The 26,325-nt window shown below is 41.1% G+C and overlaps 1 protein-coding gene across 2 annotated transcripts in view; it reads right to left on the reverse strand.

Annotated features, from left to right (window-relative positions):
* LOC103297413 (E3 SUMO-protein ligase RanBP2) overlaps positions 1-25,783 on the reverse strand; it is a 91,299-nt gene extending 65,516 nt beyond the window's left edge. The window contains exons 1-5 of one of the 2 annotated variants that reach the window (XM_028129122.2): positions 25,532-25,783; positions 7,399-7,466; positions 5,011-5,122; positions 4,080-4,232; positions 88-318 (exon numbers count right to left, since the gene is read on the reverse strand). In XM_028129122.2, the coding sequence (XP_027984923.2) occupies positions 88-318; positions 4,080-4,232; positions 5,011-5,122; positions 7,399-7,466; positions 25,532-25,603 (636 nt within the window). In that variant the 5' untranslated portion in view covers positions 25,604-25,783. The remainder of the gene's footprint in view (positions 1-87; positions 319-4,079; positions 4,233-5,010; positions 5,123-7,398; positions 7,467-25,531) is intronic. The other variant, XM_008154107.3, reaches the window with a different exon arrangement.
* Positions 25,784-26,325: the final 542 nt, after the last annotated feature.

Below are 26,325 nucleotides of genomic sequence, written 5' to 3' on the forward strand. Positions count from 1 at the left end.
GAAATTTATATCTTGGGGAGCACTGCTTAAAGGAATATATGGTAATTATCTACATAGAAGTGTAAAGACCCAGCAATGTTTACCTACCTTAAGGGTTTGTACAACACACAAATTCCATTCTAAACTTGAACGCAAAGCTACATTTCTCTCTGCCTCGTGGCAGTGGGCCGCAGCATCCTTCAATCTTTTATTTGAGCGATACAGCTCTACTAGTCGAATGTTCACATAGACATCATCAGGTCTTGCATAAAGTTCTGACTGAATCAAGTCAAAAAGTTTATTCCATCCATCTTCACCTTCACAATCCAAAAGCTGTTCCTAATTTAAAATACAAAACCATTAATTTAAAAAAGCACCTATGCAATTTGAAATACATCATGGCTCCTATGAGCACCATTCTACTGTGGCTAGCTTCAGTACATTAAAACCAGAAATACTATCCTACATACTTTATTAGCCCCTTCAGAGTTGAAGCTAAACCTCAAAAAAGTTATATGTAAACATCTATGATTATATAGGTGTCCATTTCACCTCAGAGAATGCCAGGACTACCACCAACCCTTGTACATCCATCCCAGTCATTATCAGAGCCTAGGTCTCCCATCAATCCTCATACCAGGTCCTTATCCTCAAACTGCTCCGGATCTCCCTAAATTTGATTCAGTCCCTTACCCACTATGCTCCTACATTGGAGCTCCTACTGTTCGCTAACTTCTCAGTGTCTTCACCCTATGTCTTAACTGAATGGTGTATAACTTGAGATAACCGCCATCATTTCTCTGCCACAGTAGCTTTTTCTCTGCTAACCTACATAAAAGTAGAGGAAGTGGAGTTTGTTCACTCCCAATGTCACTTCCAAATAATATCTCCCCATACCTGTTTAGAACCCTGATCTAAAGGACATGCTATCCAGCTACACCATCTATTCCTCCTCATTAGCAACTGGAATAGAAAACTCTTCCTTCATCCTTTACTGTCATTGGTCATTATCATTTACTGTCATCATCAGCTGAAAGATGTACAAGGTATATAACTGCCTGGCTACTCAGTTCTTTAATTACCTCATCTCCACTGGTTCTACAACTCCAGCCTCAGCCATCCATCTGACATTGACAAAGGTCTTCAAAATATGTATTTTGGTCATACCAATCAGAACACCACACTCCTCTTACTCTTCCACCTCACTAGGAACTCACAAAACCTCACTGCCACATATATTTGCATCTACTACATGAAAGCTCCATTCAATACACTAACATCACCAAGTTTTAATTTTCCATAAAACATACACACACACACAGTCCTTCTGTTAAGCTAAAATGCCATAATCCCTAATACCCATAATTACTACTTGCTTACACATCCTCTCAATTAATTCCATGTCTTTCCTTAGAAGAAGCCTATCATCTGGGTTCTCTGTATCTCTACAATAACAACTGTGCCACTAAGTGCATTTGGAAATTTAGGAAATCTCAAACTGGTAATGCCTAGAACAAATCCTACTGTATCTCTAATAGACTCACTTTCTCCATTCCTTGAAAATTTAACTTCATACACCTTCTCTTTCCTCAAATTTCCCACACTTTCCTTCAACCCTCACTTTCAACTTATGATCACAATTCATTCTTCACTGAAAAAACTGAAGCCATCAGATGTAAATTCCATTCTGCCATATCTACTTATACTTACTTATCTCTGCTCCCTTCACCTAGCAAAGGCCAAGCTCTCCATAAGAGCGATTTTTCTCATTGCCCTCTCTCCTTACCAATCACTCTACTTCTGGATAACTTCCATAAACTTACACTTGGCCTTTCCATATCTGCAAAAAGCCCTAGACTTCAAGTGTATGTTTTAAAAGAAATACGTAAAGATCAACATTATTACCAATGCTTTTCAAAAATTCTACTCGCATACTCAAGATCTCATACCAATAGTTTCATTCATTAAATAAATGCCAAAAAACTATTTCCCTTAAGCCTTAAATTTTAAAAACCAGAATTCCTTTGCTAAAAAGTTACATTTAAGAAAGGTTTGGCTTTAAACAACATCATTAAAGAGTTATTAAAGAAACTCGGGATCCTGCAGAAGCATCTAACTTTTGTTACAATGCAAGAAAACTAATCTCCTATCATTATAAATGTTCCTTAATGTCACTGTAACCAAATGGACTGAACTGTCATGGCCAATAGGGGAATTATGTTGGAGGCATAACACAAAGATAATAAGGTAAAGAAATTTACACACTTAGAACTAACATTCTAGATTAATATTTAAAACCCAGCTGCTTCTCACAGGGAGAAAAAATTTAATAAGCCTGTACCGTGCGTGACTGCAGTGGTGATGACATAATAAATCTATAGATTTTTTAAAATATTTTTTTATTGATTTTAGAAAGAGAGGAAAGGGGGGGACAGAGAGGGAGAGAGAAACATCGATGAGAAACATTGATTTGCTGCCTCTTGCACGCCCCCTACTGGGATCAAGCCACAACCCGGGCATGTACCCTGACCAGGAATCGAAATGGCAACCTCTTAGTGCATAAGATGACACCTAACCAACTGAGCCACACCAGCCCGGCATGAATCTATACATGTAATAAAATTTAAAAGAACTATACATACACACTGTACCAATGTCAAATTCTTGGGTCTACATTGTACTGTAGTTACATAAGATGTAACTACTACGGAAAGTTGGATGAAGCATACACATGACCTCTCTGTGCAATCTTACAACTTCCTGTGAAAAATCTGTAATTATTTACTAATAAAAAGTTGTTAAAATTCTATCAGAAACATGTATAATGAAGATAGGTAGTTCTTAAAAACAATATACACTTAAAATTCCATTTAGGTAGCACATTTGAAAAGACTTTATATCCAAGAGTTATTTTGCAAACCAGTATATTACATTCAGTAAAGAATAATAATCAGAACTGGTTAATATAAAAGCAAGAACTTCCTATCATTTTTAGTAATTACCTATAACATCCTGGAGAAATTGTCATCCTTTGGATAATTTTTACCAAATGAAGTAAAAATTTTATATCAAACAGCTCAATTTAATTATTAGCTCCACCATCTAGTTACAAAACTGTAAGTCCCTAAAATGTTAATCACTGCATAAGGGTAAATGACATACCATTTGTAAACCATAATAGTGCCTAATAAGACAGCATATGCTCAGAAAGGTTTTGAAGAAAAAAAATTTGTTTTGACATTCTTTTTTTAGAGGTATAATTGACATATGACATTGTATTAGTTTAAGATACACAACATAATAATCCTATCTAATAAAGAGGGAATATGCAAATTGACCATCACGTTGTCACAAAGCTGGTGGTGCTCATAAGCCACAAGATGGTGGCGCCCAGTCCCCTCAGCCCTGCCGGAGTCCCAGTCCTTTCAGCCTAGCCGGGGGGGCAGCAGACACACGGTGTGGCCGGACCTGTTCTCAGCCTCCCAGCCGCCCAGGGCCGGCCCAAGTCGCAGGCAAGCCTCAGATGGTGGCTGCCCAGCCACCCAGGCCACCTGAGGCTCAGGTAACCTGGGCCAGCTGAGGCTTATGCTGCCGGCAGTGGCAGCAGCAGAGGTGTGATGGGGGCGTCGCCTCCTGCTCCTTAGGGCTCCCGGACTGTGAGAGGGTACAGACCGGGCTGAGGGACCCCCCCCCCTCCAGTGCACGAATTTTCATGCACCAGGCCTCTAGTTTGATATATACATACTGGAAAATGATTTCCACAGTAAGTTTAGTTAACATCACCTCACAGAGTTACAAATTAGTTTTTCTCATGATAATAACTTTTAAGATCTACTCTTTTATCACCTTTCAAATATACAGCACAGTATTGTTAATCGTCACCATGCATGCTGCACATTACATCCCCAAAACTTAATATTATAACTGGAAGTTTGTACCTTTTGACCACCTTCACCCATTACTCACCAACTCCCCACCCACACACACAATATTTTAATGTCTCCTATTAAAAAGTCATTTAATTCCAAATATTAGAAATAGTTGTGACTTCCTTTAGTTTTCCCAACTGCTTTTATCATGTTTTATTCCCTTTTATTTACCTTTAGTTTATAAATTGCAGGACTTCCTGGGAAAAGTTTAGCTGCTCTTTCAACCCAGTATTTTGCTCTTCCATCAGTAACATCATTTTTACAAAGCAATTCTGCAATCTTCAACACAAGATCTTTTTGTGTTGGGTTTAATTCCACTGAACGCTGATATCAGAAAATAAATAATAAAATTAGTAGGGTTCCTAAAGTACAGATACTCATATATAAACATGAAAAACTCTATTCCTAAATGATAACATGCTATTTCAAAGTTATTATAATTAAACTTAAAGTGTCCTGAAATACTTTTGAAGATAAATAAAAATTATGTTTTTATTAGATATGTCAGAAAGAAAGAAGAAAAAAAAAGAAAACCACAAACATAAGAACAGCATTTCTGACCACATTAGGCTTAAAATTTATAGGTGTTCTTCTAAAAGTGCTAACCTCTTAATTATAAACTATAGTGTACTTTGGGCCAAATAATTTAAAATCAGTTCCATGCTGTGCCACTTTTTTTTGGGGGGGCGGGGGAGAGGAAGGGTGGTAATCCTCACCTGAAAATAATTGAATATTTTTCCATTGCTTTTTAGGGAGAGTGGAAGAGAGAGAGAAAGACAGAGAAAAATATCGATGTGAGAGAAACACATCATTTGGTTGCCTCCTACACACAAGTCCCAACCAGAATCCAGGCCAGGGAGGAGCCTGCAATCAAGGTACGTGCCCTCTGACCAGAATCAAACCCAGGATCCTTTGGTCTGCAGGCTGACGTTCTATCCACTGAGCCAAACAGGCTAGGGCCAAGCTGTGTCACTTAATAGTACTGTGATACCTTGTTTTCATGACATCCATAATAAATATTTGAATTATTTATTATATAAATTACTCTGGGCATCATGTGTTTGTCTGCGCAAAGCCTAAATTTTAATCTTACATAGTTTACCTTATAACATTCGACAGCTTTGTCTATGTTTTCCTCCACTTCATAAAGAAGACCAAGAAACCTGTGAGCTTTGGGATCCCTTTCTTGCACATTAATATATGTAGATATGTATCTGTTTAAAAATAATAATATAAAAATAAGTAATCTTTAAATAATCAAATTTACAGCTATATTTAAATAACTGAAGAGTATATCTTAAACCAAAGCAATCACTCAACTAATTTATATTATAATTATTGACTACCACTCTTTAAACTAGAATATGAAGATAACTCAAAGTATTATAACACAAAAGGATAATACTTAAACACAAACACACATACAAAGCTGACAACATACTAATATTACCACTAAATGCTACATTTATCAAATGGTTTTTCCAGTGCTACCCACATCCTATCTAATAAAAGAGTAATGTGCAAATTAACCATCACTTCCCTACACCCACAAACCACGCCCACCAGCCAATCAGGAGTGAGTATGCAAATTAACCCCAACCAAGATTGCTTCGGCCACTGAGCAAGTAGGAGGGAGGCTTGGGTTTCCCTGGCGATGGAGGAAGCCAAGCTTTCCACACACCCTGGCCGGCTGAGGCCTCCACTCCAGGCTACAAAGTTTCAATTATAGAAGATAAATAAATCCCAGATACCAGGGCCTCTGCTTGGGTTGGGGGGGGTGGGGGGGGAGGCGCCTGGCCAGCCTGCAAACCACCACAGGCCCCTCGCCCAGGCCGCCCCACACCCCAAGGGAACCCCACCCTGATCCGGGACAACCTTCAGGGCAAACCAGCCAACCCCCACCCATGCACCAGGCCTCTATCCAATCTAATAAGAGTAATATGCAGATTGACCATCAATCTAAAACACAAGATGGCTGCCCCTATGTGGTCACAGATCCTGCCCCCATGTGGCCACAAGATGGCCACCACAAGATGGCCAGCAGGGGAGGGCAGTTGGGAGGGACCAGGCCTGCAAGGGAGGGCAGTTGTGGGCAATCAGGCCAGCAGGGGAGGGCAATTGGGAGGGACCAGGCCTGCAAGGGAGGGAAGTTGGGGGTGATCAAGCCTGCAGGGGAGGGCAGTTAGGGGTGACCAGGCCAGCAGAGGAGGGAAGTTGGAGGCGACCAGGCCTGCAGGGGAGGGCAGTTAGGGATGACCTGGCTGGCAGGGAAGCAGTTAGGCATCAATCAGGCTGGCAGGGGAGTGGTTAGGAAGTGATCAGGCTGGCAGGCAGAAGCAGTTAGGGGCAATCCGGAAGGCAGGCAGGCGAGCAGTTGGGAGCCAGCAGTCCTGGATTGTGAGAGGGATGTCCAACTGCCTGTTTAGGCCGGGCAGTCGGACATCCCTCGAGGGGTCCCAGATTGGAGAGGGTGCAGGCTGGGCTGAGGGACACCCCCCTCCCCACCGTGCACGAATTTCATGCACCGGGCCTCTAGTATAATAAATGAATACATAAATTCTTTTTTCTTCCTGATTACGTTTTGGAAAAACACTAAAGAGTTTGCATAAAAATCAGAAAGTGATGAGAGTAAATATTTTAAGTCATCATAATGTGAATACTAAAGAGCAACAATTTCCCAAACAACAACTAAGAGAATGTATTTATCTTTAAACAAGAAAACAATATCTATCAGTATTGTGTACCCAGCTAAACTAGAGCAGAGAAAAAATTACTAAATATAGCACCAAATACAGGTAATTTTCATTTCTTCAATCAATTAACAAATAAAAATAAGGAAGTCTCTTTTAGATTCAGTGAGTAATATCCTAAGGGCAACACTGAAGGAAAAAGTGGCACATTAATAAGGAAGGAGGGTTAACAGCCCAATGCTATTAAATAAAAGTGCTCTCTCCTTATCAGCATTTCCATCTTCCCATAAATGCCTTTAATATCCTACCTCCCTCTTCATTTCCTGCTTTCTGCTACTGCAAATCAGCAAATCAGATCAACAGCCCTCAGTGTGACCTATTGAGTCAATTAAAAATGTTTTATACAAGCTCTCCTCCCATCCAGAAATCAAAGTTTAATTTTGTATTCACTGCTGTTTTCCAGCTGACTAATGTGCCAGAAATGTAACGAAGAAGAAATTAAGATATAAGCATGGGTGTCTTTTATTCTAACCCAGGACAATCTTTAAAAAAGTATTTTAAGGCAAACCATTTCTTGCCTTTGGTAGGCATGCAGAAAATACTCATTCCAGGCTCAATCTCCAAGGAATCTAGGCTACTCCTTAAGATCAGTCTTAGTGATAAATCCCTTATTTCCAGGACATACTTAGGAAGAACTGCTAAAAAACAGCAACAATTTTTTACCCATTTCAAAGAAGAACATGAGATATAGTAAAGGCACTGATTTTAGAAAACTAAAGCATGTTTAGTTTGGTACTTACTTCTTAGCAAGATCGTATTCTTTAGCTTCATAGTACAGCTTCGCAAAATAGAATCCTTTCATTGACTTCTAAAAAACATTAATAAAAGTTCTTTATTTTTCATACTTTAAATTTTGAAAATTTTTCATAAGAACTAAAAATCTGTCCTAACAAAATTACTATTAATATATTTTTTGTTCACTTAAGAGGTAAATGAAACTGCTTGTAGAAATGCATGTATGCTCTGAAAGCCATGATTCCACATAACTATTTTTATCACAAAACAAACAAATTTAAGTACAGCAACATAAAATCATATCAGAAATTAAGTATTTATGTCAGTGCCCTGGCCAGGTATGGCTCAGTTGGTTGGGCATTGTCCCATACACCAAAAAGGTTGTGGCTTGGATTCCTAGTCAGGGCACATACCTGGGTTGCAGGTTTCACCTCTGGTGGGGATGCATGTGGGAGGAAACCTATCAACCAATCAATGTTCGTTCTCTCTCTCTCTCTCTCTCTCTCTCTCTCTCTCCACTTCTCCCTCTCCCTCTCCTCCTCTCCCTCCCCCGTCGACCCCTCAGTAAGCATATCCTTCAGTGAAGATTTAAAAAAAAAAGAGATACTTTGGGATGGGAGGGGAAGTATACCAGAAACCTCTCTTCTACCATGTGACATCCTTTACATGTAAGAATAAGCAGATCTATTAAGGCACTGGGGATTTATTCCCTGATCCAGGCACTATTCTCTATACAGAGCAGTACTTTATACTCAATAAATTAAAAAGGCAACAATAAAAATTGAATTCTTCTGATAATAAGCCAAGTCCACACCCAGGTTCTTTTATTTCTATATGCTCCAAAGTCCAGAATGCCAGGACACAATAGCTAGTGTTATATACATGTGGTAAGAGTACACAGCCATTAAATATCTTATTTTTTAAAACTATACAAGGACACAGGAAAAAAATCAAGATACTAAATGAAAAACAGTAGTCTACAAAGCAGTATATTTTTATTTACTGATAAGCAGTTAGACAGACGTGATCAGAGCAAGGATAATGGGCCAGGTACAGAAGAAGGTCATCAGGGTGGAAAGCCCTGGTTACCAGGCAAGGGGCAAAACTGAGAAAACATGGGCCTCATCCCCTGGCTAATCTTTCCTCCTAACATATCCCTGGTCATGGGGTTTGAATTCCCTGACCATTCATATTGATGATCATGGCTTTAGCCCCTCTGATCTTTTCCTCCCTAATGATAACATCTAGGCCTCAGATGTATTTCATCCCCAGGCCCAGAAAAGCAGCAAAACCAGACAAGTAATACCATGGCTGCCTCAGGACTAGCTACATTGACTAAAGACCCCCTGGCTCCAACCAATCAGCGGAGACCAGGACCATGAAAGAGTACACCTGGAAAGCTTATTAATATTCTATTGAGACCCTTCCCTAGGATTCCTGCCAGCAAGAGATAAGTACCTTCAACACAAAGGACCCCATTCCCTTCCTCCTCTTCTTCCCCTCCAGGCATATCTCTCCTGGTTCAATTCCTGATCAAGGCACAGGCCAAGATTGTGGGATCAATTCCCAGTAGGGGGTATGCAGGAAGCAAATGATCGTTGTTTCGCTTTCACATCAATGTTTCGCTCTCTCTCCTTTCTGTCTCTCTAAAAATTAATTTTTAAAAATCCTTAAAAAACGCATATACAGGATCTGTTCATTGTGCCTACTATTCACCAGGCACTTTCTGGGCACTGGGGAATCAGCAATAAACCTAAAGTCTGTCTTTAGAAAGCCTGTATTTTAGAAGTGAGAAACAAACAGTATGGGAGCAAGACAGTGCACTATTTCACAATATTTCATCAATTATTTGCAACATGCCAACTTTTAACAAAGATAAAATCAATATTCATCTCGCAAACCACAGATATCCTAACAATGCCTGTTTAGTTGGAAGTGTTTCTTCTTTCTTAGTTGGTAATGGTGGTGGGGCACAAACAATGGCATTATAAATTCTATAAAACTAGAGGCCCAATGCACAAAATTCGAGCAAGAGTAGGCCTTTGCAGCCCTGGCTGCCTCACGGCCCCACCCCCTGCCTATTGGTCATTCTGGAAGGTCGTTCCGCCATCCGGTCTAATTAGCATATTAGCTCTTTATTATATAGGATGAGAGGCAGGGCTGTCAAAAAAGGTCTCCTTGCCCTAGCGGGTTTGGCTCAGAGGACAGAGCTTCGGCCTGCTAACTGAAGGGTCTCAGATTCAATTCTGGTCAAGGTCATGTGCCTGGATTGCAGGTTCAATTCCCAGGGCCCAGTCAGGGCATGTGCAGGAGGCAACCAACTGATGTGTCTCTCTCACATCAATGTTTTTCTCTCCCTCTCTCTCTCTCCCCCTCCCTCCCACTCTCTAAAAAAAACCATGTATCCTTAGGTGAGGATTAATAGATGGATGGATGGATGGATGGATGGATGGATGGATAGATAGATAGATAGATAGATAGATAGATAGATGATAAATACTAGTAGATAAATAGCATATGAACTTGCCTAAGAAGTAACTAAGTCAAAGTAACATCAAAGAGGTTCTGTCTAAATGCTTCTAAGAATCCCCTTAATAAGACAGCACAGCAGCATGGTGGAATTTCAGATAATCCCCCCGCCCCAACTGCCACTGCCTTCCCTGACTGAAGTATTCCTTCATTATTTATCACAAAATCCCATTTATTCCCATCACTGGATTTATACAAGTCGTAATTATTTGTATTGACTTTATGAATGTTTGTCCTCAAAACTGTAGGTTCTACCAGGATAGGGGCCCTGTGGCTTATAACTACCATGGATCCAAGAACATTATTTGACAGGTGGTATATATTCAATATTTACTTAAATACAGATAAATTTGTATACCCACTGATTATGTCCTTATGATAAACTAGAAGCCCGATGCACAAAATTCGTGCACAGGTATGGTCCCTAGGCCTGGCTGGTGATCAGGGCCGATCAGGGCCTTCCGGCTGCCGGCCAGGGCCTTCCTTCATCCGCGCCGCCCCCTGGTGGTCAGCACACCTCATAGCTAGTGATCGAACTCCCAGTCTCTGGTCGAACTCCCAAGGGGACACTTTGCATATTAGCCTTTTAGATAGATAGATAGATAGATAGATAGATAGATAGATAGATAGATTTATTTCTAAAACTTGATTAGTTCAAAGAATATAAAAATTTGAAGTTTTTGCTATATTACCAATTCTCCTCCATTAAGTTTCTATCAATTTATTTCCCTACTCAGTATTCTATGCCTAAATCAGAGTACAAGCAGTCCTTGGGTTACGTCGGACTTGACATACGACTTTTCATGGTTACGTTGCCAATCTTTCATTTATTTATGAAAAAAAAAGTTTCGTCATTTCAACAAATGTACATATGTGCTTTATGTTTTTTATTACTTATTTACCACAAGTAAAGGTCAGGAATTGTTATTTTTTTAATTTTTTTTACCGTTTCACTTCATTACTGCTGTGTATGTGCTCCATGTGAGTGATGTAGGTGCTTATGTAGGTGGGTTCAGACTTACAGCAAAAATCGCATTACGTCGCACCGTAGGAATAGATCGCCAACGTAACCCGAGGACCTACTGTATATATTCATCAATATTGATTTTTTCCATTTATTCTATCTTTGCTAATTTGATAGGTAGAAGTACTACTGAGTCAACCTAGCATTTCTCTAGTTAATAAGATAATTTTAACAGTCATACTCAAATATTTATAATATAAGTTATTAATATACTTTAGCTATTCCAATTTTGAGAGGGTGGAGAAAAAACTGAATAATTTTTAAGGGTTCTTAACCACAATGGTATTTGAGGATTTTTCAGTTTTCCTAGGTTGACATTTGTCTCAGTGCTTAATGAGTTTGTGAAATAAGACTTCAATTTTTACACAGTAATAATCTTTACTGTTTACTTTTTCAGATTACATGATTTTAAAAAAGGCCTTTCTAATTTGAGATACATGAAGTATTCATCTACATTTCCTTTCAGTTTTCCAAAATTACTGTTAAGTCTGAAACATTTTGATAAATAATGTAGGCTAAAGCCCCTATTTTTTAAACAAATAATTAACAAGTGTCAATTATTCAAGCAGCACCTATTAAATAATTCATCTCTTCACACATATATACATATAAATTTTACATATCATTCATAATTGAATACATATATACACAATCATGTATGTTTATATGTAAGTAACATGTATCACAGCAGTGATACGAGGGCTGGTAGGAATTAGGATTCCTTTGTTATTACAAGTTACTCATATTACCCATGAAATAATGCAGTGTTATTTGAAAGCAGACTTGGATTACTTATAAATATATATTGCAAACTCTAGGGCAACCACTAAACAAGTAAAATAGTAATAATACATCTCACTGATAAGCTAAGAAAGAAGCAAAAATGGAATCATAAAATGATCAATTAAAAACCAGTGTGGCTCTAAAATATCCTGTAAGTAAATTACATCTAGAAAATTTGTACTTTAGAAAATTAATTGTAGCTGAAACTGGTTTGGCTCGGTGGATAGAGCGTCGGCCTGCGGACTGAAGGGTCCCAGGTTCATTTCCAGTCAAGGGCATGTACCTAGGTTGCGGGCACATCCATCCCCAGTAGGGGGTGTGCAAGAGCAGCTGATCGATGATTCTCTCTCATCGATGTTTCTAACTCTCTATCCCTTTCTCTTCCTCTGTAAAAAATCAATAAAACGTATTTTAAAAAATAAAAAATAAAAGAAAATTAATTGTAATGCTAACAGCAAGACACCCAGGAAAAACACACATGGTGTCAAAACAAGCCAGAGGGAAATCATTTGGGCAAAAAATGAAAAAGGATCCCAAGTCAAATTTATAGAAAATATTCCTTTATTAACTTTTGGTCGAGAATATGTTTGTATATTTTCAGAAAACAGCTCCTAGACCATGTGGATTCCGGCAACAGAGAGGAATTGACAGAACTACTCCAGCCATGAAGACAGAAGAGAAGCAGTCCAGAGATGGAAGTCGCTGATGTCGCCTTGCCATACTAGCAGTCAGCAGCTGTGCGTCACTGCAGGTTGCCCAGGACCAAACCAGAGAGGGTCGGACCTGCATTACCACCATTTGTCCACCATCCAGAACTGAAATATCATTGCTGACATGTACACATAAGGAACTGTTTGACATTGAAATTGGGTCTCAAAAGAACTGTTGGCCCAGAAAGAAACTCACTACAGACTGATTCATTTGCCTGTCAGCATAACTATTATTGCTCGTCTCACATTCGGTTCTTATAAGTATATTTCTAGTAACACATGATCTCACTCATATAGGGGAAATGATGAACAACATAGACTGATGAACAAGAACAGACCCAGAGACAAGGAGGCATAGATCAGACTGTCGGACCTCAGAGGGAGGGTAGGGGAGAGTGGGGATAAAGGGGAGAGATCAACCAAAGGACTTGTGTGCATACATATGAGCCTAACCAGTGGTCAAGGACAACAGGGGGGTGGAGGCATGCGTGGGGAGGGGTGTGGGATGGGAATGGGGGGATGAGGACAAATATGTGATACCTTAATAAAGAAATTTAAACAAAAAAACAACAACAGTGTGGCTCAGTTGGTTGTGAGGCATCCCACGCACCAAAAGGTCGCTGGTTCCATTTCTGGTCAGGGCACATACCTAGGTTGAGGGTTCTATCCCTAATTGGGGTTCATATAGGAGGCAACCAATAGATGTTTCTCTTTCTCTCCCTTTCTCTCTCTGAAAATCAGTAAAAACAAATTTTAAAAAACACAAAGGCAGAAAAAGAGTAGAAAACAAAAACAAGAACAAAAAACAAGGACAACAAAAAGAAACAGCCACAAATATAGTAGATATGAATCCAACTATATCAATATCCCCTTGAACATCAATATTCTAAATGCACCAATTAAAAGACAGCATTGTCAGAGTGGATCAAAAATTATGATCTGCCCTGGCCAGTGTGGCTCAGTTGGCTGAGCATCATCCCATGCACCAGAAGGTTGCAAACTCAATCCCCAGGAGGGGGCATGCAGGAGGCAGCTGATGGATGTTTCTCTTTGTTAATGTTTTTCTCTTTCTCTCCCTCTCCCTTCCTCTCTAAAATAAAAAAAAAAAGTATGTTCCAACTACAGGTAAAAGCAAAAACCCTCTTAAGATTTATTTCAGATAGCAAAAACACGTACAATGCAGGTCTTTCATTAATGCATAACTATTATTGCTCGTCTCACATTCGGTTCTTATAAGTATATTTCTAGTAACACATGAAATATACTAGATAGCAGGAATACTCTTTGCTTTAGCCATTTCAGCTTGCAAAATGTTTCACAGAAACAGTAAGTACAGCTGACCCTTGAATAACGTGGGGGTTAGGGGAACTGACTCCATCCCAGTTAAGAAACCATGTTTAAGTAGCCCACATTCCCACCCCTGCAAACGCAGATTTTCAAATTTGGATCAAAAGTAGTTTTAATCCTCAGCTGGTTGAATGCATAGATTCAAAACCCAAGGATACAAAGGGATAACTGTATACTTATTGAAAAAAATCTACATATAAGTACACCCACACAGTTTAAACCCATGTTGTTCAAGGGTCAACTAACTGTGTATGTTGCCTACAAGAAATCCAAAGTAAATATTGAAACACATAGATTAACCCCAGCTGGTGTGGCCCAATGGGTGTTGTCCCATGAACCAAAAAGTTGCTGGCCCACCAAAAGACAGCTGGTTTGATTCCGGGTCAGGGCACATGCCCAGATTTCGGGTTGTGCAGGAGGCAGCCAATAGATGTTCCTTCTGCTATCACGATAGTTTTTCTTTCTCTCCCTTCCTCCCTCTCTCCCTCTTTAAAAATCAATAAAAGTCTTTTTAAAAACATACATACAGATTAACAATAAATGTTGGGGCCCTGGCTGGTTTGGCTCAGAGGATAGAGCATCAGCCTGTAAATTGAAGGGTCCCGGGTTCAATTCCGGTCAAGGACACATCCCAGATTGCGGCTCAATCCACAGTAGGGGTCTTGCAGAAAGGAGGCAGCCGATCAGTGATTCTCTCACCATTGATGTCTCTCTCTCTCTCCCCTCTCCCTTCCTCTCTGAAATCAATAAAAATATGTTTTGGGGTTTTTTGTTTTCTTCTTTTTTTATTGTTTAAAGTATTGCAAATAGTAGTACATATGTCTCCTTTTTTTTTCCCCAACTGACCTTCCCCCAGCCTCCCCTAACCCCGGGCACATGCCCTCACCACCCTCCCAAAAATATGTTTTTTAAAGATGTTGGGGAAAAATACATTAACTGGAACCCTGGTTACAGTGTACTCTGTGGTTAGAGCCCCACACACTGAAGGATCGCCAGTTCAATTCCCAATCAAGGGCACGATTCCCAGTCAAGGGCACATACCTAGGTTGCAGGTTCACTCCTAGCCCTCAGTCAGGGCACATGCAATGGAAAGGGTATCCTCAGGTGAGGATTAACAAAACAAAACAAAATAACAACAACAAAAAACCACATTAACTCAAAAAAGATATATGGGCCCCAGGTTCATTGCCAATGGCCAAGATATGGAAACAATCTAAGTGTCTGTCAAGGATGACTGGATACAGAAAAGGTAAGTATTTATATACAATGGAAAAATAATGAAATCGTGCCATTTGAGACAACATGAATGAATCCTGAGAGAATTATGCTGTGAAATAAACCAGACAGACACCACATGACCTCACTTACATGTAGAATCTTTTAAAAAATGAAAATTAAAGAAACCAAGTTCATAGATGATAGAACAGACTGGTGGCTGCCAGAGAGGGTGAAATAGGTGAAGGGAGTCAAAGGCACAAACATTCAGTTATAAAATAATGTCACAGGGTTGTAACTTATGGCATAGTGGCTATAGTTAATGATACTATAACGCATATTTGAAAGTTGCTAAGAGAATAAATCTTAAAAGTTTTCATCACAAGAAAAAAAGTTCTGTAACTATGTATAGTGACAGATGTTAAGACTTTTGTGGCAATCATTTCACAAGATATACAAACACGGAATCATGTTGTACACCTAAAATAACATAATGTTGTATGCTAATTATACCGCAATAATAAATAAATAAATGTGAATAGTTGGGTGAAGATATACCAATCTAATACTAGTCAAAAGAAAGCAAGAGAAGCTATCTTAATTTCAGGCAGAGAAGACTTCAGAGCAAGGAAAGCTACTGGATCAAGAGAAGCATTACATAATGATGTAGCAGTCAATTCTCCTAGGAGACATAAAAGTCCTTAATGTGGTATGCGCCTAAAAACACATGACTAAAAGAATAATAAAGGAAGACTATGAATAACTCAATGCCCACAAATCTGATGGCATGAACCAATTTCTTAAAAGACACAATCTGCCCAAACTCACACTAGGTGAAATAGCTGGCCTCAACGGGCCTATTTTTATTAAAGAAATTGAATCAATAATTAATCACCTTCCAAAACAGAAAATCACCAGGCCCAGATGGGCTCACTAGTGAATTCTATCAAACATTTAAGGAAGAAATTACTCCAATTCCCTATAATCTTTCCGAGGCTAAAAACAAAGGAAATGCCTCCTAACTCATTCTGAGGCCAGTATTACCTTAATACTAAAACCAGACAAAGACACTATAAGAAAAGGTAACTACAGACCAACAATGCTCACAAACATAGATGCAAAAAAAATCCTCAAGAAAGTATTAGCAACTGAATCCTAAAATGTATAAAAAGAAGCATATATCATAACCAAATGGTATTTATTCCAGGTATGCAACACTAGCTCAGCAAAAAACAATTAATGATGCAATTCAGCATATCTACAATCTGATTCCAAAGTTTATGTAGAATGGCAATAATAATAGCCAACAAGATGTTGAAGGAGAAGAAAGTTGGAGGACAGACACTACCTGACTTCAATACAAAGCTAGAGTAATCAAGACAATGTGTGATATAAGCAAAAGTATAAAAAAGTAAAATGGGATAGAACAGAGTGCCCAGAAATGAGTCAAATAACTGCAACAAAGGAGAAAATACAATATAATGGAGAAGTCTTTCAACAAAGGGTGCTAGAACAACTGGACATCCACATACAAAGTAATGAATCTAGACACAGACCTCACACCCACCCTTCAAAGAATTTAACTCAAAATGAATCACAGACCTAAATGTAAAACAAAAACTGTAAGACTTTTAGTAGATAACATAGGAGAAAATCTAGATGACCATGGGTTTGGCTATGACTTTTTAGATACAGCATCAATGGCACAATCCATGGAAGAATTGATAAGTTCTATTTCATTGAAATTAAAAATTTCTGTTCTACCAAAGACATTGTCAAGAGAATGAAGCGAAGCCACACTCCAGGAGAAATCATTTGCAAGGCACATCTGAGAAAGGCCTATTATCCAAAGTACACAAATAACTCTTTAAAAATCAACAATAAGAAAATAACCCAATTAAAAAATGGGTCAAAGACCTAAACAGACACATCACCAAAGAAGGCATACAGACAGCAAATAAACATATAAAAACGCCCTCCACATCAGCTTGTTTAATTTGGAAATTAAACAAGCTGATGTGGAGGGTACTACCCGGGCCAGGTGGCTGTTTGTTGGAGCGTCTTTCTGTACACCAAAAGGTTGTAGGTCCGATTCCCAGTCAGGACACACTCCTAGGTTTCCAAGTTTGATCCCCAGTCAGGGCATGTATGGGAAGCAACCAATCCATGATGATCAATGTTTCTCACATCAATGTTTCTCTTTCTCTCCCCCCCCCCCCCCCGCCCCGCAAAATAATCAATCCTCAGGTGAGGATTTTTTTAAAAAGCACGAGGTGACATTATATTTATTCCTATTAGAATAGGCAAAATCCAGAATACTTTCACCACCAAATGCTGGTGAGGATGTGGTGCTACCGGAACTCTTTCATTGCTAGTGGGAATGCAAAATGGTGTATCCACATAGGAAGACAGTTTGGTTGTTTCTTGTAATAATCAATGTTTTTCTCTCACAGCAATTGTTTCTTCCTCTCTTGCCTTCTCTCCCTTTCTCTACCCCCCTCCTCTTTATAAAATCAACAAGGGGGGGAGCATATCCTCAGGTGAGGATTAAAAAACAATGACAGTGTGGTACTAACATAAGAAAACACATGTAGGCCAATGGACGAGAATTGATTGTTCAGAGTCATAAATCTATGGTCAACTGATCCCTGACAAAGGTGTCAAGTCCATTCAATGGGAAAAGAATAGCCTCTTCAATAGATGATGATGGTACAACTGAACTTGCAAATACAAAAGAATGAAACTGTACCCCTTCCTCACAACATTTTGAAATGGATCAACAACTTAAATATAACAGCTAAAAATCCTAAGACTCTTAGGAGAAAACATAAGGTAAGTTTTTGTAACCCTGGATTTGGCAATGTATTATCAGACATGACACCACAAGACATGAAAGAAAAAAGTAGGTAAAATGGAATTCATCTAAATTAAAAACTGTGTATCAACTGAAATTATAAAGTGAAATGACGACCTACAAAATTATAAAAATATTTAGAAATCATCTTAAATATATAAGAATTTCTACAACTCAAAAAAAGACAAATATGCAATTAAAACCAAGGTAAAGAACCTAAATAGACATTTCTCTAACGATATGAAAATAGCCAATAAGCCAGGAAAAGGTGCTCAATTATTATTGATAATTAAGAAAATGCAGCCCAGCCAGCGTAGCTCAGTGGCTGAGCATCAATCTATGAACCAGGAAGTCACGGTTCGATTCCCGGTCAGGACACATACCCGGGTTGCGGGCTCGATCCCCAGTGTGGGGCGTGCAGGAGGCAGCCGATCAACGATTCTCTCTCATGGTTGATGTCTCTATCTCTACCTCTATCTCAATCTCTCCCTTCCTCTTTGAAAGCAATAAAAATATATTTTTTAAAGAAAGAAAATGCAGATCAAAACCACCATGAGAAACCACCTACTACACTAGCTACAAGAAAAAAAAAATTTTTAAAGGAAGAAAATAGCAAAATTTGGCAAGGATGTGGAGTAACAAACTGTTCCTCTTACATTGCTATGAGATAAAACGGTGCAGCCATTGTGGAAAAGTTTGATGACTCCTTAAAAGCTAAGCATAGAATATGACCCCATAATTGTATACCCTGATAAATGCCCCCAAAAAAACGGAAAACAAGGTCTCAAACAGGTATTTGTATACCCAGGTTCACAGCATCATTACTTATAATAGCCAAAAGGTGAAACAATCCAAGTATCCCTCAACAGATGAATGAATAAACAAAATGTGGAATATGCACATAATGAATTATTATTCAGTAATAATAAAGAATGAAATTCTGACACTGGCTACAACATGGATGAATCCTTAAAACATGCTAAGTGAGCCCTAACCAGTTTGGCTCAGTGGATAGAGCGTTGGCCTGATGACGGAAGGGTCCCAAGGTTCGATTCCGGTCAAGGGCATGTACCTTGGTTGTGGGCACATCCCCAGTAGGGGGTGTGCAGGAGGCAGCTGATCGATGTTTCTCTCTCATCGATGTTTCTAACTATCCCTCTCTCTTCCTCTCTGTAAAAAATCAGTAAAATATTTTTAAAAATAAAAATAAATAAATAAAACATGCTAAGTGAAATAAGCCAGAAACAAAATAACCAATATTGTATGTTCCCACTTATATGAAATATCAAAAATAGGCAAATTCATAGAGAAAGAAAGATTATAGGTAACCAGGGCTAGTGGGGTGGAGGAGAGGATAACATGGGAGTTATAATTGCTTAATTGTTACCAAGTTTCTGTTCAGGGTTATGAAAAATTTTACAAAGACAGTTGACCCCTGGGTGGGGAGGGGTACTGACCTCCCATGCAGTCAAAAATCCATGTATAACTGGACTCCTCAAAAACTTAACTATGTAGATAATGGTGATGGCTGAACTAATACAACTAAATTGTATACTTAAAAGTGGTAAAAATGGCAAATTTTGTTATATATATATATATTTATATTTTATCACAATTTAAAAAAAAATAAAGTAACATACCAAAATTCATCTGTATGGTATGTGAATTACATCTCAGTAAAGCTGTTAAAAATATACTCTAATTTTATGTCAAAATACTGACATATACTAAGGAAATTATTCCAAGTGATCTTAGTATGACAGTATTGACACTACATCTTTCTTAACAGAGTATATTCTAAAGAACTACAAGCCATCTTAAACTTCATTCAGTATTCTTTTTAAAAAAATATATTTTATTGATTTTTCACAGAGAGGAAGGAAGAGGGATAGAGAGTTAGAAACATCGATGAGAGAGAAACATCCATCAGCTGCCTCCTGCATACCCCCTACTGGGCATGTGCCCGCAACCACGGTATATGCCCTTGACCAGAATCAATCCTGGGACCCTTCAGTCCACAAGCTGACGCTCTATCCACTGAGCCAAACCAGTTAGGGCTCATTCAGTAGTCTTAACACTGCAAAAACAGATCAAGAAAATCAGGTATACTTTTACAAAGCAAAGGAATATACCAGAATTGGGTATACAGAGTCCTCCCCCCGCCCCACCATCATGAACTCATAAATTTCAAAGATATGAGGAATGACAATAACAATTTACGACAATAACCTATACTAATAAAAGCCTAGGTGGCCCTCGCACTTGACGTTGCCACAGATGACCGCGTGCACAGCGGAGGCGGGGCCCAGCTGCCACTCAGTGCAGTGAGGCCTGAGGGTCCCTTGGCTCCACACGGTGCAGAGGAGGCTGGTCCCTGTGTCTTCCCCGCCTCGCGCAGAGGAGGCAGGTAGCGGCAGGGGAGGCAGGTAGCGGCAGGGGAGGCAGCTGGGGGTGATTGGTTAGGAGGCGATCAGGCGGGCGGGTGGGCGGTTAGGAGGCAGCGGTCCGGATTGTCAGAGGAATGTCTGACTGCCGGTAGTCGGACATCCCCCGAGGGGTCCCAGATTGGAGAGGGTGCAGGCCAGGCTGAGGGACACACCCCCTCAGTTTCGTGCACGGGCCAGTACTAATACATAACAATCAAAATGGCATTAAAAGGAACAAAGTTTCTTGCCCCCTGTTAAAAATAGATTCCTACTAGACACAATGTCAATACATAATAGAAAAATGAACTCTATTAACCTAATTTGCTTCCAACTATTTCATTAAAACAGACGATCTTAAGAGAAAGTTATTACAGACTTATAGAACTATAAAATTTGAAGGAAATTTGAATATCTGTCTCCAATCTGCTCATTTCACCAAGGAAATGAACAAGCCCTGGGAGTAAGTGCCTTGTGTCAGAATACATACATAGCTGGGAAGGAGCAGAGGCAATGCCATACAGGACCATCTGTGAGGCAGCCAGTGTGCTTCTTCAAATGACATCTTATGCCACTGTAAGCAAATGCTTGAATTCACTTAAGCTACTAAGTATTAAGAATTGATGCAAGACGTAAAAATAGAAGCATTCAGACCTTGAAAGATGCCACAACTGACTCCCCTCTTCCCCACTCCCACCCTCCACACACACACCCTGCAAAAATCTGAAATGGGCTTGTTCTCAGTATAAAATGATGGGCTCCAAACTTGTGGAGACCTGACAAGGGTGAGGGTAAGGATAAGCAAAGTCTAGATACTGAATGGTGTTCCACAATCCCTTTCCGCTGTAAAATAAGGTTATAGGGAAATCTCTTTTAAAAAAAAGCCAAAACTGGTTTGGCTCAGTGGATAAAGCGTCGGCCTGCGGACTGAAAGGTCCCAGGTTCGATTCCGGTCAAGGGCATGTGCCTTGGTTGCGGGCACATCCCCAGTAGGGGGTGTGCAGGAGGCAGCTGATCAATGTTTCTCACCCATCGATGTTTCTCACTCTCTATCCCTCTCCCTTCCTCTCTGTAAAAAATCAATAAAATAAAAATAAAAAACAAGAACAACAAACAGAAGACGTCACTAATAAGAAAGGAAAATGTGGAGGACCAAACCAGAACCAAATCATGCTTTCACTTATATGTGAAATCAAAGAACAAAATAAATAAAATAGAAACAGACTCATAGAGAACAGACTGACAGCTGTCAGAGGGGAGGGATGTTGGAGAGCAGGGTAAAATAGGTAAAGGGATTTGCAGTACAAATTGGTAGTTACAGAATAGTCTCAGAGATGTAGATTACAGCATGGGGAATATAGTCAATAACCTATAATAATAAAAGCATAATATGCTAATTAGACCAAACAGCCAGACGACCTTCTGAACGTCCTTCTGGAAGACGCCAGGGCGGCAAGGGCTGAGGCAAGCCACCGAGGCTGTGAGGACCGAGCCCCTTGCACGAATTTCGTACATCAGGCCTCTAGCATCATGATTACTATGTATGGGGACAGGTGGGTACTTAAAGCATCAGAGGGCCCATTCTGTAAAGTACACGATTTTCTAACCACTATGCTGTATATCTGAAATTACTAAGGAACAATATTGAGCCCTGGCTGGTGTAGCTCAGTTGGTTGAGTGTAGTCCCCAGTACCAAAAGGTTGAAATGCCCAGGTTGCGGGCTCCATCCCTGGTAGGGGGTGTGCAGGAGGCAGCCAATTAATGTTTCTCTCTCATCAATCAATGTTTCTCTCTCTCCCTTCCTCTTTCTCTAAAATCAATAAAAAAGCATAATAAAAAGAGAAGAACAAAATTGAATGTAAACTGTAATCTATATAATAAAAGCCTAAGCGACTGAACGACCGGTCAACTGGTCACTATGACACGCACTGACCACCAGGGGACAGACATTCAACGCACAGGATTGGGCTCCCTCCTGTCTGGATCGGGCCTGCGGGGATTGGGCTCCCTCCTGTCTGGATCGGGCCTGCAGGGATCAGGCCAAAACTGGCTATCCAACATCCCCCAGGGGGTCCTGGATTGCGAGAGGGTGCAGGCCAGGCCAAGGGACCCCATCAGTGCACGAATCCGTGCACTGGGCCTCTAGTTAAAAAATAAAAATAATAATAAATGAGCAAACACATCTGAAAGATGACAGAAAAAAGAGACAGACAGTGGCTCAAAGAAATGTCCCAGAACTGAAAGAAATGTTTGCCAATTGAACAGAATCTTCAGAAAACCTATAAGTTATCAATAAGAATCACATAAAAAATCTAACAATAGTACAAAAGATCAGAAAATTAAGCAATGCTCTCAAAATTGAGGAAAAAATTATTTGAAATCTAGAATCTGATAACCAAACTATCCGTTAAATTACGTAATCAGACACACTAAAAATTCCCCCTCATTCCTTCTCAAACTAGAGATTGTGCTAAACCAAAACAGAGGAAGTAAGTCAAGAAGACAAGAGTTAGAAGAAACCAAAAGTCTAACACAAAAAAGTGAAGGCATTTCTCAAAATGATGATAAAGGAAAAGTCCCAGGAACACAGCTGTGTAGGAAAGAGAAACAGAAACCACTCCAGGCTGGAGCAGTAAAACAAGAGTACTCCAGAAGGAAAACACTTGGAAAACAAAAATGTTTTTTAACTTGAAATTGTGGGTGATGTGAACTGTTTGATCACACTTGAGAGTTTAAGTTGGGTTTGAGTAAAGAATTAGTAATACATCACAGAAAGCTAAACACACCAAAAAATAAACCAATTGTTAACTCCAGAAAAAAATAAAACAACACAATAAAGAAAGCTCAAGTGCAAAGACATATACCTTCTCATAATTATATAAACACTAAATATTCATTTAACTAAAAATTACAGAAACAGTTCTGGAAGAACAAGGGGTGGGGAAAAACATCTGTCGGCAGACGCCTGGAGGAACAGAGTAGAAAGTGTCTAAAATGGAGGGTAGAAGATCAAGAAATAAAAGTATACATGTTATTCAGAAGTACAGCTGTAAATGGTAGGACAAACAACTAAAAGTTGTCAAATTGCCTCCGAGGAATAGAAATCAGGGGTCTGGAATGAAAAGCTAACTAAACAGAAATCTAGAAAAACGAAATAGAAGCCATCTGGAAAAATAAAAATTAAAGAAACACAAGTGAAAATTTCAACAAGAGCAAAAGCTGGTGTAAAGGAGAAAAAAAATGGCAAAACAAAAGAGATGAACAAATGGAAGCAAGAGAAAATCTGAAAATATGAACCCATCACCTCACTCCAGAACTGGGACAACCTAGAAAGCATGATCAGTTCACACAGGTGCAGTCTCTGCCAAATGGGAGCTAAGTAAATACTAGTCTTGCCTGTCACTGCTGCCTCCACCATCTCCCTTCCGTTATCCAAAGCACCCGTCGTTGTCATTTCACTTAGAGGCAAGTTTACCGAATACCATCACAAGTTCCAAAGTTAATCAATATTCCACTGAAGTCACCAGGCTCTAAAGTAAGCTATTTCTCCTTGTGTGAAGAAAAACATCTGATTAAAATAATACTCTTTAAATGTAAAAGAGAGATGGCAATAACCAATCCTTAAAAATTTGCCTCCAACCCTCTTTATTTGAAGGAAGAGCTAGGTAGATCAAAGAACATTCTAACTTCTGTCTAGACCAGCGGTTCTCAATTTTGGGGAGCAAGGGTGCCCACTAACAATCTCATGAAAGCTTTAAACCTGCTTTAAAAAAAAAAAAAAAAGGTGGCATCTAATACTTTAAATAAAGAATTAAAAAATAAAATAAAACCCATTTCCCATGGGGGGTGAGGGGGTCGTATCAATTTCAAGGGTACAGAAACCCTTACTAAGGTTCTGTTTTAGATCCCGACACCACATATGTGTTCATGACTACACCAGCAATGTGTAGGTACCCATTCTTCTCTGGAGAAACAGGCTGTAACCTACTCCACTATTCCTAAAAAAACGAAATCAGACCCACTATCAAAGTCCTGCTGAGACACCTATGGAACCTGGACAAGTATCTTTAATTTCTCCACGTGTCACTATCCACAGGGTTGTTGGGAGCACAAAGTAAGATAACAAATGCCTAGTATATGACAAAAGATACAATTATGTTGCTGATCCTCCTTGAGTTTTGGGGTGGTTGTTTTTTTAAAAAACTACCTCATTTATTTTTATTCTCATAGGCCCTTGCCCACAACAGGTCAGAATGACTGACGCTTTTTAACATCAACATTTATTTAGTGCTATGTGCCAAGCATTGCCCTAAATGCTCAACATGGATTATCCTATATGCTCCATCTTATTGACGTTTCACTTGCCTCAAGTCCCACAGCTCACAAACCGCAGAGTACATTCAACCACAGGCAACCCGACTCAAGATTCCGTCTGCGCACAGCCTCCCTTAACTCCTTTTTCCTCATACTACACAGAATCCCCAGTCACGATGAATGCAAAATAATCTAGTACGTTATTTATTTTAAAAGAGGAAAAAGGCTCTAAGAGCATGTGGTCGAAAAAGTCAAAGTTTTTAAGACATAGTAACAACGCCCTGTAAGAAACTTAGAATTCCCAAGATTCCGTTTCACTGTTTTTAAAAAAGCAATTAAGTTTTCAAAGAGGGCGGGGCGGGGGCGGGGGGGGCCCGCCTCTACACACCGAGGCCCCGCATCGTTCGCGCGGTCTACTAGCGGGGCAGGCGCGGAGGTGGCGGGCCCGACCCCGGGCCACCTGCACGCCCGCGGGTCCCGTCCCGGCAGCAAAGCCACCCGGAGCCGCGCCAATGCCCGCGGGGTTCCACCCACCTCCAAGGCCGGAAGGCGCCGCCCCCCCGCGGCGGTAACTGTCCGGGGACCCAAAGAGCCCCGCCGGCTAAGGCAGGCGCCCGCGCCGGGGAACGGGGCCTTGCGGGCCGCCCGCGCCCAAGGGAGCCGGGACGGGCTGGGCCCGCGGGTGAGGACAGTCGGATGGGGCCAGCGAAAGAGGAAGCGCCGGCACCCACGGCCGCCCGCCGCGGCCTCCCCCTGCTCCAGTGCCCCTCACGCTCGAGAACCACACGCCACTACCCGGCGGCGCCGGCCGCGTCTCTACAGAAGCCGCGGAGAGCGGCGGCCGTGAGCCGTGAGCCGTGAGGAGGGCGCGAGGCGGGCGCCACGCGGGGCCGCGGCCAGGCCGGGACGGAAGCCGCCGTCTCTTCAGGAACCGCTCACCTCTCGGGACGACGGGGTGAAACCCTGCACCGAAGCGATGTACCGTTCCACCTCCGCTTTGCTGCGCCTCATCGCGCCGGCAGCCCGGACCCCGGGGCGCGACAGGCCAGCGCACAGGCCCAGGCGGTCACCGTTCCCACTCGCCAGCGCCGAAAAGCCAGTGACGCAGCGCCGGCGCGGGCGGAGGGAGGCCCGCCCCGCGTGCGTGTTGCGTAAGCACTCCGCGCCTCGCCCACGCCGGCGGCCCTGCGGCGGCGCACTTCCGGCGGCGCCCCTCCGGCGGCGCCCCGCCCCGTCTCCCTCCCGCAGCTCCTCCTGCCGCCCGGCGGCCCCGCCCCGGCTCAGGGCCGCGGGCCCCAGGCCGGATGCCTGTTCGCTGTCCGCGGTGGGCGGCGCCGGTGTGGGAAGCGGGTGTTTACCAGCAGGCAGGAGCTACGGACTAGAAACCAGACCGGCGGCTTTCAGCGGGGCCCAGGCATGTTTAAAACACGCACTGCCCGCCCTGGCTGGTTTGGATCCGTGGACAGAGCGTGGGCCTGCGGACTGAGAGTCCCGGGTTCGATTCCAGTCAAGGGCACGTGCCTGGGTTGCGGGCTTAATCTCCAGTAGGGGGCGTGCAGGAGGCAGCCGATCACTGATTCTCTCTCATCACTGATGTTTCTATCTCCTTCCCTCTCCCTTCCTCTCTGAAGTCAATAAAGACATATATATTTTTTAAAAACATGCACTACTTGGTTATTTAATCAGGGACAATGATAAGGTGACCAGACGTCCCGCTTTTGGCGGGACAGTCC

This window comes from Eptesicus fuscus, chromosome 9 (genome assembly GCF_027574615.1).
Source record: "Eptesicus fuscus isolate TK198812 chromosome 9, DD_ASM_mEF_20220401, whole genome shotgun sequence".
Classification (NCBI taxonomy): domain Eukaryota; kingdom Metazoa; phylum Chordata; class Mammalia; order Chiroptera; family Vespertilionidae; genus Eptesicus; species Eptesicus fuscus.